This window comes from Tachysurus vachellii, chromosome 20 (genome assembly GCF_030014155.1).
Source record: "Tachysurus vachellii isolate PV-2020 chromosome 20, HZAU_Pvac_v1, whole genome shotgun sequence".
Classification (NCBI taxonomy): Eukaryota; Metazoa; Chordata; class Actinopteri; order Siluriformes; family Bagridae; genus Tachysurus; species Tachysurus vachellii.
In genome coordinates, this window is record NC_083479.1 from 6,354,995 (window position 1) to 6,368,225 (window position 13,231).

Genomic DNA, 13,231 nt, shown 5'->3' on the forward strand with positions numbered 1-13,231 from the left:
ATCTTGAATCTTGAAACTGCTGTGACATGATGGGGTCAGACTCCAATATCACAACGATAGGGCGAATGGCCTTTTGTTTTGCCATTTGGAGGCTTTTAAAACTACAGTTTAAAATGAGAAAGCATAACTAAGAAGTAGCTATGAATAAATTGGTAAACTTATATATTGGCATAATCTATATTGAAATATAATTAGTCCCTCTATTTAGACCATTGCAGAGCCCAAAACTTGTGCTATAGGTTATAGAGATACACCATCATGTTATAATTTTTTTATAAAATCATAAAACATTGCACAGTATTTGTACTGTTTTCACCTTTTTCAATCCTTGACGTCATCTAAGATACATCATGGAACTGCAAGCACAATATTTCCTCTAACTCTCTCTGCATAATTATGGGATAAATGAATTATATGACAGTGCGATTGCCCTTCTTTCATACACAAAATATCTGAGACTTCTCTGCAAATCAGTTTAGTGCATCTATGCCTTGATCCTAAATTAACCTAAGGTTCCCATCTTTATGCAAATTTCATACACTGCCACACAACGTTTTTTGTTTAAAAAAACTTTATTTTATTAAACTTTTAAATATAACAAAAAGTTAAATATATATATATATATATATATATATATATATATATATATATATATATATATATATATATATATATATATATAATATAGAGTAAAGAAATCAATACAGACTATAACAAGTAGGTTAAATATAGTTAAATACAAAACATAACTCATATAGTGATTTTTGTGAACCCACCAACAATCACAAGACAGTCAGGTATCTCAAGCTGAGATAAACTTAAACATAAAATGAGCCTCCAGATTTATACTCAGTACTTAGTACATACTTTCTGGAAACTGTTTTTCTGAATGAGAACTAATTCTGAGAGACTACTGTCTCATCATGGAGCGTGAACAACTGCAGGTGGCTGGTTTGCTGATTAGTCATTTGCACTGGCTTAAAGTCGTCCTTGGACGTGGTGATGAACCAGCCCGGGTATTTCACCGACTCGAAGGTGTTCAGGGAGTCACCAGGTCCGTTTCTCAAGAACAGGAAGCGCTCCATTCCATCATTCTCCTTGATGGTCTTTAGGCTCTCTTTGTCTTTTACCTCCTACAAAAGAATGAATCCATTACATCTACCGTTCTATCAGGTACATGCTCAACAGGATATTGCATCATCGGAAAGTCCTGAAAGTAATGGGTAGAAAAAAACAACTCTGTGCTGTGATTGCTCTGTGCTGTGATTGCTCTGTGCTGTGATTGCTCTGTGCTGTGATTGCTCTGTCCTGTGATTGCTCTGTGCTGTGATTGCTCTGTGCTGTGATTGCTCTGTGCTGATTCAAGCTTTGTCATTGTGGTAGATGGTTATGTTTACATACCTCTAAGCCGAGAAAAGGACTTTCATTCTGCATTGTACATGACAGAAACAGGTTGCTCTTCACAATCCCCAAACACACAGGCTGGCCTTTTGTGTTTTCTCTGCAGTTTGGTGGGTTGTAGGCTGAGAGATTGAACCATGCTGTGGAAAAAAAAATCAACTTTGGTTAAAATGAAAATAATTAGTGTAATGAAAATGTTTCAGAGGCAGGGCATAAAGACCATAGAATGGTGTTCTAAACAGATGGACAGAAGAAAAAAGGAATTGAAGGAATTAAAACGAGAGCATATTTTAAAGGGAAACAGAAACCTACAGCAACACTAGAGATAGTATAGTGATTAAGGATCTAAGGTTTCCCTTAACTTAGCTTAATTTCTTCGAAAGTGTTAGTAGTGACACTGATTTGTATTGGAAGTTTACCTTTATTCTCCTCATTTCCACCTTTCAGAGTAATGGCCAGCAGAATGGGAGTCTTTTCCTTCTGCACCAAGGCCCTTTTAGACTTGTCGCATATTGTGCACTGCACAGTCTTGTCCTGCATGCTGTAACTCTGGGATTCACTACACTTCAGATCGATCGCTATGCTCTCTGTGTGAGGAAGACGGAGGTGTGTCAGTGCTCAAGGAATCAGTTTTATTGCAAAAAAAATCACTGGAGCAAAATAAGAATAGATGCATGTACATTAAGATGATATATTTTGAACCCCACCTTCAATCACATTCTCCATGAAGATAGTGAAGAGGTCCTGGTCAGTGAACTCTGTGGACTGAACATGTTGAGTGTGCTTCAGCCTCTGCAGAGCGATTACAACGTTAGCAACACTGCGCATGCTAAGAGGCTCCTTGGTGACCTCGATACGGATTCCTTTGTGCAGGTCACATCTGCTGCTCTGTAACACATCAGAGTCCACAGTGAGCTCAGGTTTTTATACAGTGAAAAGGAACGAGGTGTGATGAGGTGAGGTGAGGCTTTATAAATCTGTATCCATGACTTACCATGGCCAAAGGATCAGAGCAGTCCAGCTCATCAAAATCTGCGTCGTCTGAGTCAAATCCACAGTCGCTGTTAAAGTAGCTGTTAAAAGAGAAAGAATTCATGAAAGTGTGTTTATTTTTTTGACTTACAGTAGCATGCAGAAATTCTCTAATTCTCTTTAATTCCTTACTTACCTTTCCAGAGTTAACAAATCTTTGTCAGCCATTTCTAAAAATAAATAAATCTATAAGAAGAACAAAATCAGCAAAAGGAACAAATTTTATTCAATCAATCAATTAAAGTGATTCAACTCATCTTGAAGCTTCTTATTTTCTATACATATAAATACATATAAATCCACACAATACATACCAGTGGTTAATGAGATTGGATTCAGAATTTGAAGTTGTCCACGTGAGACTCTCTTTTTCTGCTTGTTGAGCTTCTAGTCAATGCAGGTTTGTCTTTGTGCTTCTGCATTTATACTCAGTCAGACATTTACTCACACAGACAATTTCTGCTTAAGGCAGTGTTTCGCAACCAATGACTGGGGAATGTCAAATTAAGTGAAATTTCCTAAATATCTAAACATTGGCAAAACGGACAGGTATGTTGTCAGTAAAAGACTTTCAACCATGGAATAATATCCAAGTTTTGTAAATATAGTGAGTATTTATGCATTTGCTTCTAATGAAGGCACGAAGCAATTATTTAGGTGATATGTATTAAGTCTTGCAAGACATTATCTATTCATTTTTAATATCAAATACTTTACTTAAATAAAAGATTCCAAAAATGATTCCAAACTGACTAATATAAAATAAGTGATAAAATGGTAACTTTTGCCATGTTCTGCACCTGAAACAATAGTAGTAATTTTTTGCAGTAATAGCAATAATAGTTTTGGGTGATATTTTAATGTTGGTGTTGTAATGTGCTTGCAATGAACCATCACCAAATACATATAAAATAATAAACCTTTACAGGGTTTCAAAGGTTTTTGTTTATTTCTTCAAAAAGATTTCTAAAATTGGTTCGACATAAAGCCCTTTAAATCCTATAAATGAGTGTCCAAGCTTATCTATAAAGGATCAGTGCGGCTGCAGGTTTTGCAGGAATCCATCAGGAACCTGTTTAAACACTAGTAGTTGTGATTCCTGCTGGGTTGGTTAGAAAACCTGAAGCAGATAAGACTGATTACTGGTCCTCAAATTTACCTTCTCAAGAGAATATAACAGATAGTTATTGCAATTTTCTTCTGTAATGTCACTCATCTCATTCATTAGAAGTTATATTTAATGCAATTGTGGAATAGATTTTTCAACTTCTTGGTTTTGGTTTACCTTCTGTGGAACACAAAACCTTCCCTAAATGAAAAGCGTTTAAGTCTAATGTTGTACAACATTATGGATTTTCAGGACTTTCTCTGTCACTAAGGTCTTAAACTGATGCGCATGTGACTGCCATTCAAATTTTCTGTTTTATGTAACTTTCTATTAGGTAATTGTTTATTCAATCATGAGGAATTGCCACAAATGCATATTCCCACCAAATGGCAACAGGAAATAAGTCCAAATTTTAAACTCCTTATATTGCTTCATCCTAAATGATATTGCCATTGTGAGGGTATCATTCAATATGTTACATCATGTAAACAGAAATTGTGGCATAATCCCAATTTATACAATGTGGCCTCTACTTCACATATATGTTTAATTATGGGACACAGGCATATAGGACACATAGCCACCTAGATGGGACACAGGGATATACACATAACCACATAGCAATAGTAATTGTTTTTATAGCACCAACTGTCAACAGTGAGGTGTATAAATCTTTTAACGCTACTCCTAGAGGGAACATCTGATTCATGCCAAGTCCAAGTGACATGTCAATATGTTCAAAAGCACATGCATAAAGTAAACAAATGTCATATATATTTTTACCGTCTCTCACTCTCTCTCACTCTCTCTCTCTCTCTCTCTCTCTCTCTCTCTCAGGATTCAATACACTTCAAACTGATCAACACATTCTCTGTGTGAGGAAGATGGGCTTGTGTCAGTGCTCATGGAATCAGTTCCATTTTATAGACAGCAAAATATACATTAGATAGACAGATAGATAGATAGAGAGAGAGAGAGAGAGAGAGAGAGAGAGAGAGAGAGAGAGAGAGAGAGAGAGATGCATCATCCAGTGTTGTGGGTTTGGGTTTGTGCCAATGAACCTATACTGTCATGACTGTTGGGAGCAGTGTAATGCTTCTATACCAGCAGCTCTATGATATATTCTGTCCTTTCTGTTGCTTGTTGTGCAGGTTAAGAAGCACAAACTGTTGTACCTCTGTGGCACACCTCAATGGCTGCCTCTACCTCCTTAACTCCTCACCTAACTCTCTCCATCCTAGGGAGAGTCATCGTCTTCAAGAATCAAAACCCATGCAAAGCAGCCGGACCAGACTTTGTCTCTGCATTCAACTTGAAGTACTGTGCTGATCAACTGTCTCTAGTTGTGACAGATTTCTTTAACACCTTGTATGAGAAATGCCATGAGCCATCCTGCTTCAAGACCTCAACCATCATTCCCATCCCCAAAAACCAAGGATCACAGGACTTAATGAGTTCAGATGACACAGTTAACATGACACTCCACTTCATCCTCCAGCACCTGGACTCCTCAGTAACCAATGCCAGGATCCTGTTTTTATATTTCAGCTCAGCTTTTAAAACAATCACTTCACTCTGCCACAGGACAAGCTCTCTCAGCTAAGTGTGCATGATTCCACCTGTAGATAGATCACAGACTTCCTGACTGACAGGAGGCAGCACATTATATTTAATTTACATTATTTAGCAGACGCCCTTATCAAGGCAACTTATATTTTATCTCATTTACTGTATACAACTGAGCAACTGAGGGTTATGATGGGCTTTGCTCAGGGACACAGCAGTGGCAGATTGGTGGACATGGGCTTCAAGCTCACAACCTTCTGATTGGTAATCCAACCCCTGGACAGTCAGTACCGGTTTCTCCAAGGCTGGGGTATTTGACTCTTCTCCCTGCATACCAAGAGTCTGTCAAACTATTGAAGTTTGGGGACAACATCACCGTCTTTGGGCTCATCACTGGAGGGGATTAGTCTGGAGCTCAATGTTTGGAAAAGCAGTGGTAATGGAGGCAGAATTACCCAGACACACTGCAGGTGGTTGCAGAATACCATTTACTCCACTGACAATTACTTCAATCTGCCACCTCTTGAGGACGTGTACACTTCCAAGACCGTAAAACGGGCAGATAAGATGGGGCTGACCCAGGCTAATATCCAGGAATCATCATGGTCTCTTATACACATCCTTGGACATTAACGAATAACCCCGATTTGCTGTTTCCTACTTGCTTACCTTCTTACCTCAAACTGTGAGTTGTTGCACTTTTCCACTGTTGTACATCACATACTATTATACAGTTAAGGCTTCTATTGTATTTTCTTATTTTTTGAAAAAATAATTGTTTATACTTAAAATAATTTTACTAGTTTCACTACATGTATTTCTGCCCATTGTCTTTTAGGATGCACCATGGATCTGAAGATAGTCCACATTGATCGGATGTCAACTTCAATCAGATTATTATATTACAAGACAAGGGTTAGGGTTAGGGCCTAAATTACACTCAGGTTTCTCATCTTTATGCAAATGTTACACAATACCACAAATTTGAAAAAAAATATTTTATTAGACTTTTAAACATATAAATAAATTAGAGTAATAAAATCCATACAAAATGTGTAATAAATAAGTTACATTTTAAATATAGTTAAATAAATATTATTTTTTTTAAACCCCCAACAATCACAAGACAGTCAGGTATCTCGAGCTGAGATAAACTTAAACATAAAATGAGCCTCCAGATTTACACTCAGTACTTAGTACATACTTTCTGGAAACTGTTTTTCTGAATCAGAACTAATTCTGAGAGACTACTGTCTCATCATGGAGCGTGAACAACTGCAGGTGGCTGGTTTGCTGATTAGTCATTTCCACTGGCTTAAAGTCGTCCTTGGACGTGGTGATGAACCAGCCCGGGTATTTCACCGACTCGAAGGTGTTCAGGGAGTCACCGGGTCCGTTTCTCAAGAACAGGAAGCGCTCCATTCCATCGTTCTCCTTGATGGTCTTTAGGCTCTCTTTGTCTTTTACCTCCTACAAAAGAATGAATCCATTACATCTACCATAAACATTACAAGTTTGTGTTCTCTAACTTTTACAACATCAGACATTTTGTGTAAATGTTCTAGTTATGTTCCTCTTTGTCCAGACTATAAAGGTTGTATTGGGATGCCATCAGTTTCCACTGATATTACATTTACAAATAGATATGTAAAGTAAAGGTTAAAGACATTTAAAACTAGGTAACGCGTCCTTTACACCAATTAATGAGTATGTTTTAGATTAATTAAAACATTAAGAAAACCTCTACATCTTCCTCTAACCACTAGAACTACAATTTACCTTGAAATATATTCATTCAAATATTTGTGAATTTCTGCATTAATTCGTGAGAATATCATGTCACATTCTTTAAGGCACATGTTCAACAGGGTTTTGTATATTATGAACTTGGTAACAGGAAATAATAAGAAGAAGAAACCAGGCTGTGATTGAATTCTTTCTTGCTTGTGAGTCACTTTGGTGGAAACACTGTGTGCCAACTTGTTAACTCTAAATGATTATGTAAGCTTTGTCATTGTGGTAGATGGTTGTGTTTACATACCTCTATGCCTAAAAAAGGAGTATCATTCTGCATTGTACATGACAGATACAGGTTGCTCTTCACAATCCCCAAACACACAGGCTGGCCTTTTGCGTTTCCTCTGCAGTTTGGTGGGTTGTAGGCTGAGAGATTGAACCATGCTGTCGAAAAACAATCCACTTCAGTTAAATGTCAATTCAGCTTGGAGGTTTTTACATTAAACAAGAAACACAAAAGGATGCAGTAGAAAGAAAGAATTAGACTGAAAAGGTGAGATGTTTCAGATGTGAGAATGACAAATCAGGGCTTAAAGACCATAGAGTGAAGTTATAGACAGATGGATAGAACAAGAGGCAGATAAAGGAACAATACAGAAACCTAGAGTAACAGTAGTAGCAGTAGTATAGTGGTTATAGTAGTATAGTTGTTAAGGTTCAAGGTTCAAAGCTAATGACAGGAAGAATGTAAATTCAGACCCTAGCAGTGACAAAGAGCTCAGTTTGACTCTTTATCAGGTTAGATCTTAATACAGTACATGTGCTATGTTATATGCTTTGATTGAATTTCGTCTCAGATCTTAAATCCAAATCAATTCCTCTAAAGTGTTAGTAGTGACACTGATTTGTATTGGAAGTTTACCTTTATTCTCCTCATTTCCACCTTTCAGAGTAATGGCCAGCAGTATAGGAAGCTTGTCTCTTCGCACCAAGGCCCTTTTAGACTTGTCGCATATTGTGCACTGCACAGTCTTGTCCTGCATGCTGTAACTCTTGGATTCACTACACTTCAGATCGATCGCTATGCTCTCTGTGTGAGGAAGACGGAGGTGTGTCAGTGCTCAAGGAATCAGTTTTATTGCAAAAAAAAAAATCACTGGAGCAAAATAAGAATAGATGCATGTACATTAAGATGATATATTTTGAACCACACCTTCAATCACATTCTCCATGAAGATAGTGAAGAGGTCCTGGTCAGTGAACTCTGTGGACTGAACATGTTGAGTGTGCTTCAGCCTCTGCAGAGCGATTACAACGTTAGCAACACTGCGCATGCTAAGAGGCTCCTTGGTGACCTCGATACGGATTCCTTTGTGCAGGTCACATCTGCTGCTCTGTAACACATCAGAGTCCACAGTGAGCTCAGGTTTTTATACAGTGAAAAGGAACGAGGTGTGATGAGGTGAGGTGAGGCTTTATAAATCTGTATCCATGACTTACCATGGCCAAAGGATCAGAGCAGTCCAGCTCATCAAAATCTGCGTCGTCTGAGTCAAATCCAGAGTCGCTGTTAAAGTAGCTGTTAAAAGAGAAAGAATTAATGAACGTGTGTTTATTTGATATAAAATCTTGAAAACACTTAAACTACTCATCCGAAAAGACTGTCTACAACTGGACATTCAAAATAACCTGAGTGACTGAACACCTTCACAGACTCGTAAATATTCACATAATATTCTAACAGTGTTAAGGTTAAATGAAACTTTCAAAACATTATACATTTTATAATACAAAGCATAGCAGCATTAATACTAATTACTCTAATTACACAAGACAAGGCTTACCTTTCCAACATTAAAAAATCTTCGCCAGCCATTTCTAAAAAGAAATAAATACAAAAAAAAAAAGGACAAAATTAAATTACACATAAAATTGTATTCAATCAATCAATCAATCATGCAACAAGCTACAGATTTATTACACATACATATAAATCCACACAATACATACCAATTCGGATTAGGAAAGGCGATTTGAAGTTGTCCTTGTGAGGCTTTTTTTGGCTGTTGAGCTGCTAGTCAATGCAGTTTGTCTGTGCTGCTGCTGTATTTATACTCAGTGTTGGGAAATTCACACGAGAGGAAGTGGTTGAATTGTTGCGCAATGTGTCACGTCACCGGGCATTTGATGTTTGACAATCCAGACAATCCCAAGGAATGTTTTTGTATTTTTACTTTTAATACTACAGAAAAATAATAATGCATGTATATTTGCAGCCTTTGGCAGGCGCCCTTATTTATAATAGTACGACTTACAGAATTTTTTTATTATCAATATAATAATAATAATAATAATAATAATAATAATAATAATAATAATAATAATAATAATAACTTGCAGGACATTATCAGTTTAGAAATAGTAATAAAAAATGTACTTAAGATGAAATATTCCCAAAGTGTTTCTAAATTGAATAATGCAAACTAAACTACACGGTAAGTGGTAAAATAAAAACTTTTCTTAAGTTCTGCTGCTGAAAAAACAGTGTTAATAACTGTGGGTTCTGGTTTAGTCCACCTCTCAAAGTGTTAAGTCAGAAAGTTAAGTATCTAGTCTGTGGCATCTAGATCACATATAAGGCTCTGAAGTTACAGAAAAATTAAGGATGCTGACAAAGGTATGCAAAAATCATAATTTATATTATGAATTTTTAAGATGGACATTTTATACATACCCTTGAAGAGTTTTAGGTAAACGCTTTAATGCAGTTAATATAACGTGTTTGTGAAGAGCCATCACCTAACAGATATTTCCTTTTACTTTTAGATAATAAAAAGAACATTAAACTAAACATTTCTATTTGGCCCCTCCTTGAACCGCCACCTTATTGTGGTGGAGGGGTTTGAGTGCCTGAATGATCCTAGAAGCTATGTTGTCTGGGGCTTTCTGCCCCTGGTAGGGTCTCCCAAGGCAAACAGGTCCTGGGTGACGGGCCAGACAAAGAGCGGTTCAAAAACCCTTATGAAGAAAGTTAAAACAAGGTCCGTGACGTCGCCCGGTATGGCGCAACCGGGGCCCCACCCTGGAGCCAGGCCCGGGGTTGGGGCTCGCATGCGAGCGCCTGGTGGCCGGGTCTTACCCCATGGGGCCCGGCCAGGCTTAGCCCGAAGGAGTGATGTGGGGCCGATCTCCTGTGGGCCCACCACCTGCAGGAGAAACCGTAAGGGGCTGGTGCATTGTGGATTGGGTGGCAGTCGAAGGCGGGAGCCTCAGCGACCCAATCCCCGGACACGGAATCTGGCTCTAGGGACATGGAATGTCACCTCGCTGGGGGGGAAGGAGCCTGAGCTGGTGCGGGAGGTTGAGAGATACCGACTAGACATAGTTGGGCTCGCCTCCACGCACGGCTTGGGCTCTGGAACCCAACTCCTCGAGAGAGGCTGGGCCCTCTACTACTCTGGAGTTGCCCGCGGTGAGAGGCGGCGGGCTGGTGTGGGCTTGCTCATAGCCCCCCAGCTCAGCAGCCATGTGTTGGAGTTTACCCCAGTGAACGAGAGGGTCGTTTCCCTGCACCTTCGGGTCGGGGAGAGGCCTCTCACTGTTATTTGTGCTTACGGGCCAAATGGCAGTGTAGAGTACCCGATCTTCTTGGCGTCTCTGGGAGGGGTGCTGGAAAGTGCTCCGACCGGGGACTCCGTCGTTCTACTGGGGGACTTCAACGCTCACGTGGGCAGCGACAGTGACACCTGGAGGGGCGTGATTGGGAGGAACGGCCCCCCTGACCTGAACCCGAGTGGTGTTCTGTTATTGGACTTCTGTGCTAGTCACAGTTTGTCCATAACGAACACCATGTTCAAGCATAAGGGTGTCCATCAGTACACATGGCATCAGGACACCCTAGGTCGGAAGTCGATGATCGACTTTGTGGTTGTTTCATCTGACCTCCGGCCGTATGTCTTGGACACTCGGGTAAAGAGAGGGGCGGAGCTGTCAACTGATCACCACCTGGTGGTGAGTTGGATCCGATGGCCGGGGAGGAAGTTGGACAGACTTGGCAGACCCAAACGTACTGTGAGGGTCCGCTGGGAACGTTTGACAGAGTCTCCGGTCAGAGAGATCTTCAACTCCCACCTCCGGCAGAGCTTCAACCAGATCCCGAGGGAGGTTGGAGACATTGAGTCTGAGTGGACCATGTTCTCCACCTCCATTGTCGACGCGGCCGCGCGGAGCTGTGGCCGTAAGGTCTCCGGTGCCTGTCGTGGCGGCAATCCCCGAACCCGGTGGTGGACCCCGGAAGTAAGGGATGCCGTCAAGCTGAAGAAGGAGTCCTATCGAGCCTGGTTGGCTCGGGGGACTCCGGAGGCAGCTGATAGGTACCGGAGGGCCAAGCGAGCTTCAGCCCGGGTGGTTGCAGAGGCAAAAACTCGGGTCTGGGAGGAGTTCGGTGAGACCATGGAAAAGGACTATCGGTTGGCCTCGAAGAAATTCTGGCAAACCGTCCGGCGCCTCAGGAGGGGGAAGCAGTGCCCTGCTCACACTGTTTATAGTGGGAGTGGGAATCTGCTGACTTCGACTGGGGACATTCTCGGACGGTGGAAGGAGTACTTCGAGGATCTCCTCAACCCCACCGACATGTCTTCCACTGAGGAAGCAGAGGCAGAGGGCTCAGTTGAGGACTCGTCGATCCCCCAAGCTGAGGTCACTGAGGTGGTTGAGAAGCTCCTCAGTGGCAAGGCACCGGGGGTGGATGAGATCCGCCCTGAGTACCTCAAGTCTCTGGATGTTGTGGGGCTGTCTTGGTTGACACGCCTCTGCAACATCGCGTGGCGTCTGGCTACAGTTCCTCTGGACTGGCAGACTGGGGTGGTGGTCCCTCTGTTTAAGAAGGGGGACCGGAGGGTGTGTTCCAACTATAGGGGGATCACACTCCTCAGCCTCCCCGGAAAAGTCTATGCCAGGGTACTGGAGAGGAGAATATGGCCGATAGTCGAACCTCGGATTCAGGAGGAACAATGCGGGTTTCGTCCCGGTCGTGGAACACTGGACCATCTCTATACCCTCACCAGGTTGCTGGAGAGTTCATGGGAGTTTGCCCAACCAGTCCACATGTGCTTTGTGGATCTGGAGAAGGCATTCGACCGTGTCCCTCGTGGTGAGCTGTGGGGGGTGCTCTGGGAGTATGGGGTCCGGGGCCCTTTGCTAAGGGCTGTCCGGTCCCTATATGACCGGAGCAGGAGTTTGGTTCGCATTGCCGGCAGTAAGTCAGACTTGTTCCCGGTGCATGTTGGACTCCGGCAGGGCTGCCCTTTGTCACCGGTTCTGTTCATTACTTATATGGACAGGATTTCTAGGCGCAGCCGGGGGCCGGAGGGAGTCCAGTTTGGGACCACGGGATTTCGTCTCTGCTTTTTGCAGATGATGTTGTCCTGTTGGCTCCTTCAAATCAGGACCTTCAGAGTGCACTGGGACGGTTTGCAGCTGAGTGTGAAGCGGCGGGGATGAGTATCAGCACCTCCAAGTCCGAGACCATGGTTCTCAGCCGGAAAAGGGTGGCTTGCCCCCTTCAGGTTGGTGGAAAGCCCCTGCCTCAAGAGGAAGAGTTTAAGTATCTTGGGGTCTTGTTCACGAGTGAGGGAAGGATGGAGCGGGAGATCGACAGGCGGATCGGTGTATCTTCTGCAGTGATGCGGTCGATATACCGGTCTGTTGTGGTGAAGAAAGAGCTGAGCCGCAAGGCAAAGCTCTCTATTTACCAGTCGATCTACGTTCCTACCCTCACCTATGGTCATGAGCTTTGGGTCATGACCGAAAGGACAAGATCCCGGATACAGGCGGCCGAAATGAGTTTCCTCCGCAGGGTGGCTGGGCGCTCCCTTAGAGATAGGGTGAGGAGCTCGGTCACTCGGGAGGAGCTCAGAGTAGAGCCGCTGCTCCTCCACATCGAGAGGGGTCAGCTGAGGTGGCTCGGGCATCTGTTCCGGATGCCTCCTGGACGCCTCCCTGGGGAGGTGTTCCGGGCATGTCCAACCGGGAGGAGGCCCCGGGGAAGACCTAGGACACGCTGGAGGGACTATGTCTCTCGGCTGGCCTGGGAACGCCTCGGTATTCCCCCGGAGGAGCTGGAGGAAGTGTCTGGGGAGAGGGAAGTCTGGGTGTCCCTGCTTAGAATGCTGCCCCCGCGACCCGGCCCCGGATAAGCGGTAGAAGATGGATGGATGGATTTCTATTTGGAAATATCTGAAAGATGTCCAAAATACTATGTACTGCAACAGCTTTATATGGTTGAACTGACAATAAAAGCTTCTTGACTCTTGACTTGACTTGAAAATAGAGCCCAATAAATAATGGGTGTCCAAGCTTATCTATAAAGGATCAGTGTGGCTGCAG

General features: G+C 42.3%; 1 protein-coding gene across 1 annotated transcript; it reads right to left on the minus strand.

The window, feature by feature from the left end:
* Positions 1 to 746: 746 nt before the first annotated feature.
* Positions 747 to 8,927, minus strand: LOC132863676 (uncharacterized). Its single transcript, XM_060896621.1, has 15 exons — positions 8,855 to 8,927; positions 8,689 to 8,722; positions 8,345 to 8,423; positions 8,058 to 8,238; positions 7,767 to 7,934; positions 7,149 to 7,288; positions 6,342 to 6,577; positions 5,563 to 5,690; positions 4,103 to 4,125; positions 2,570 to 2,619; positions 2,396 to 2,474; positions 2,109 to 2,289; positions 1,821 to 1,988; positions 1,402 to 1,541; positions 747 to 1,133 (listed from the first exon to the last, which is right to left on the minus strand). The coding sequence occupies exons 2-15, from the start codon at positions 8,718 to 8,720 to the stop codon at positions 897 to 899; spliced, it is 1,842 nt and encodes a 613-aa protein (XP_060752604.1). The 5' UTR covers positions 8,721 to 8,722; positions 8,855 to 8,927; the 3' UTR covers positions 747 to 896.
* Positions 8,928 to 13,231: the final 4,304 nt, after the last annotated feature.

Coding starts and splice junctions, on each gene's coding strand:
- LOC132863676 (XM_060896621.1), bottom strand. CDS start 8,720: ATGGCTGGCGAAGATTTTTTAATGTTGGAAAG. Junction 4,126..5,562: donor ACCACCTGCAGTGTGTCTGG/GTAATTCTGCCT, acceptor TGTCCCATCTAG/GTGGCTATGTGTCCTATATG. Junction 1,989..2,108: donor CATGGAGAATGTGATTGAAG/GTGGGGTTCAAA, acceptor TTCCTCACACAG/AGAGCATAGCGATCGATCTG.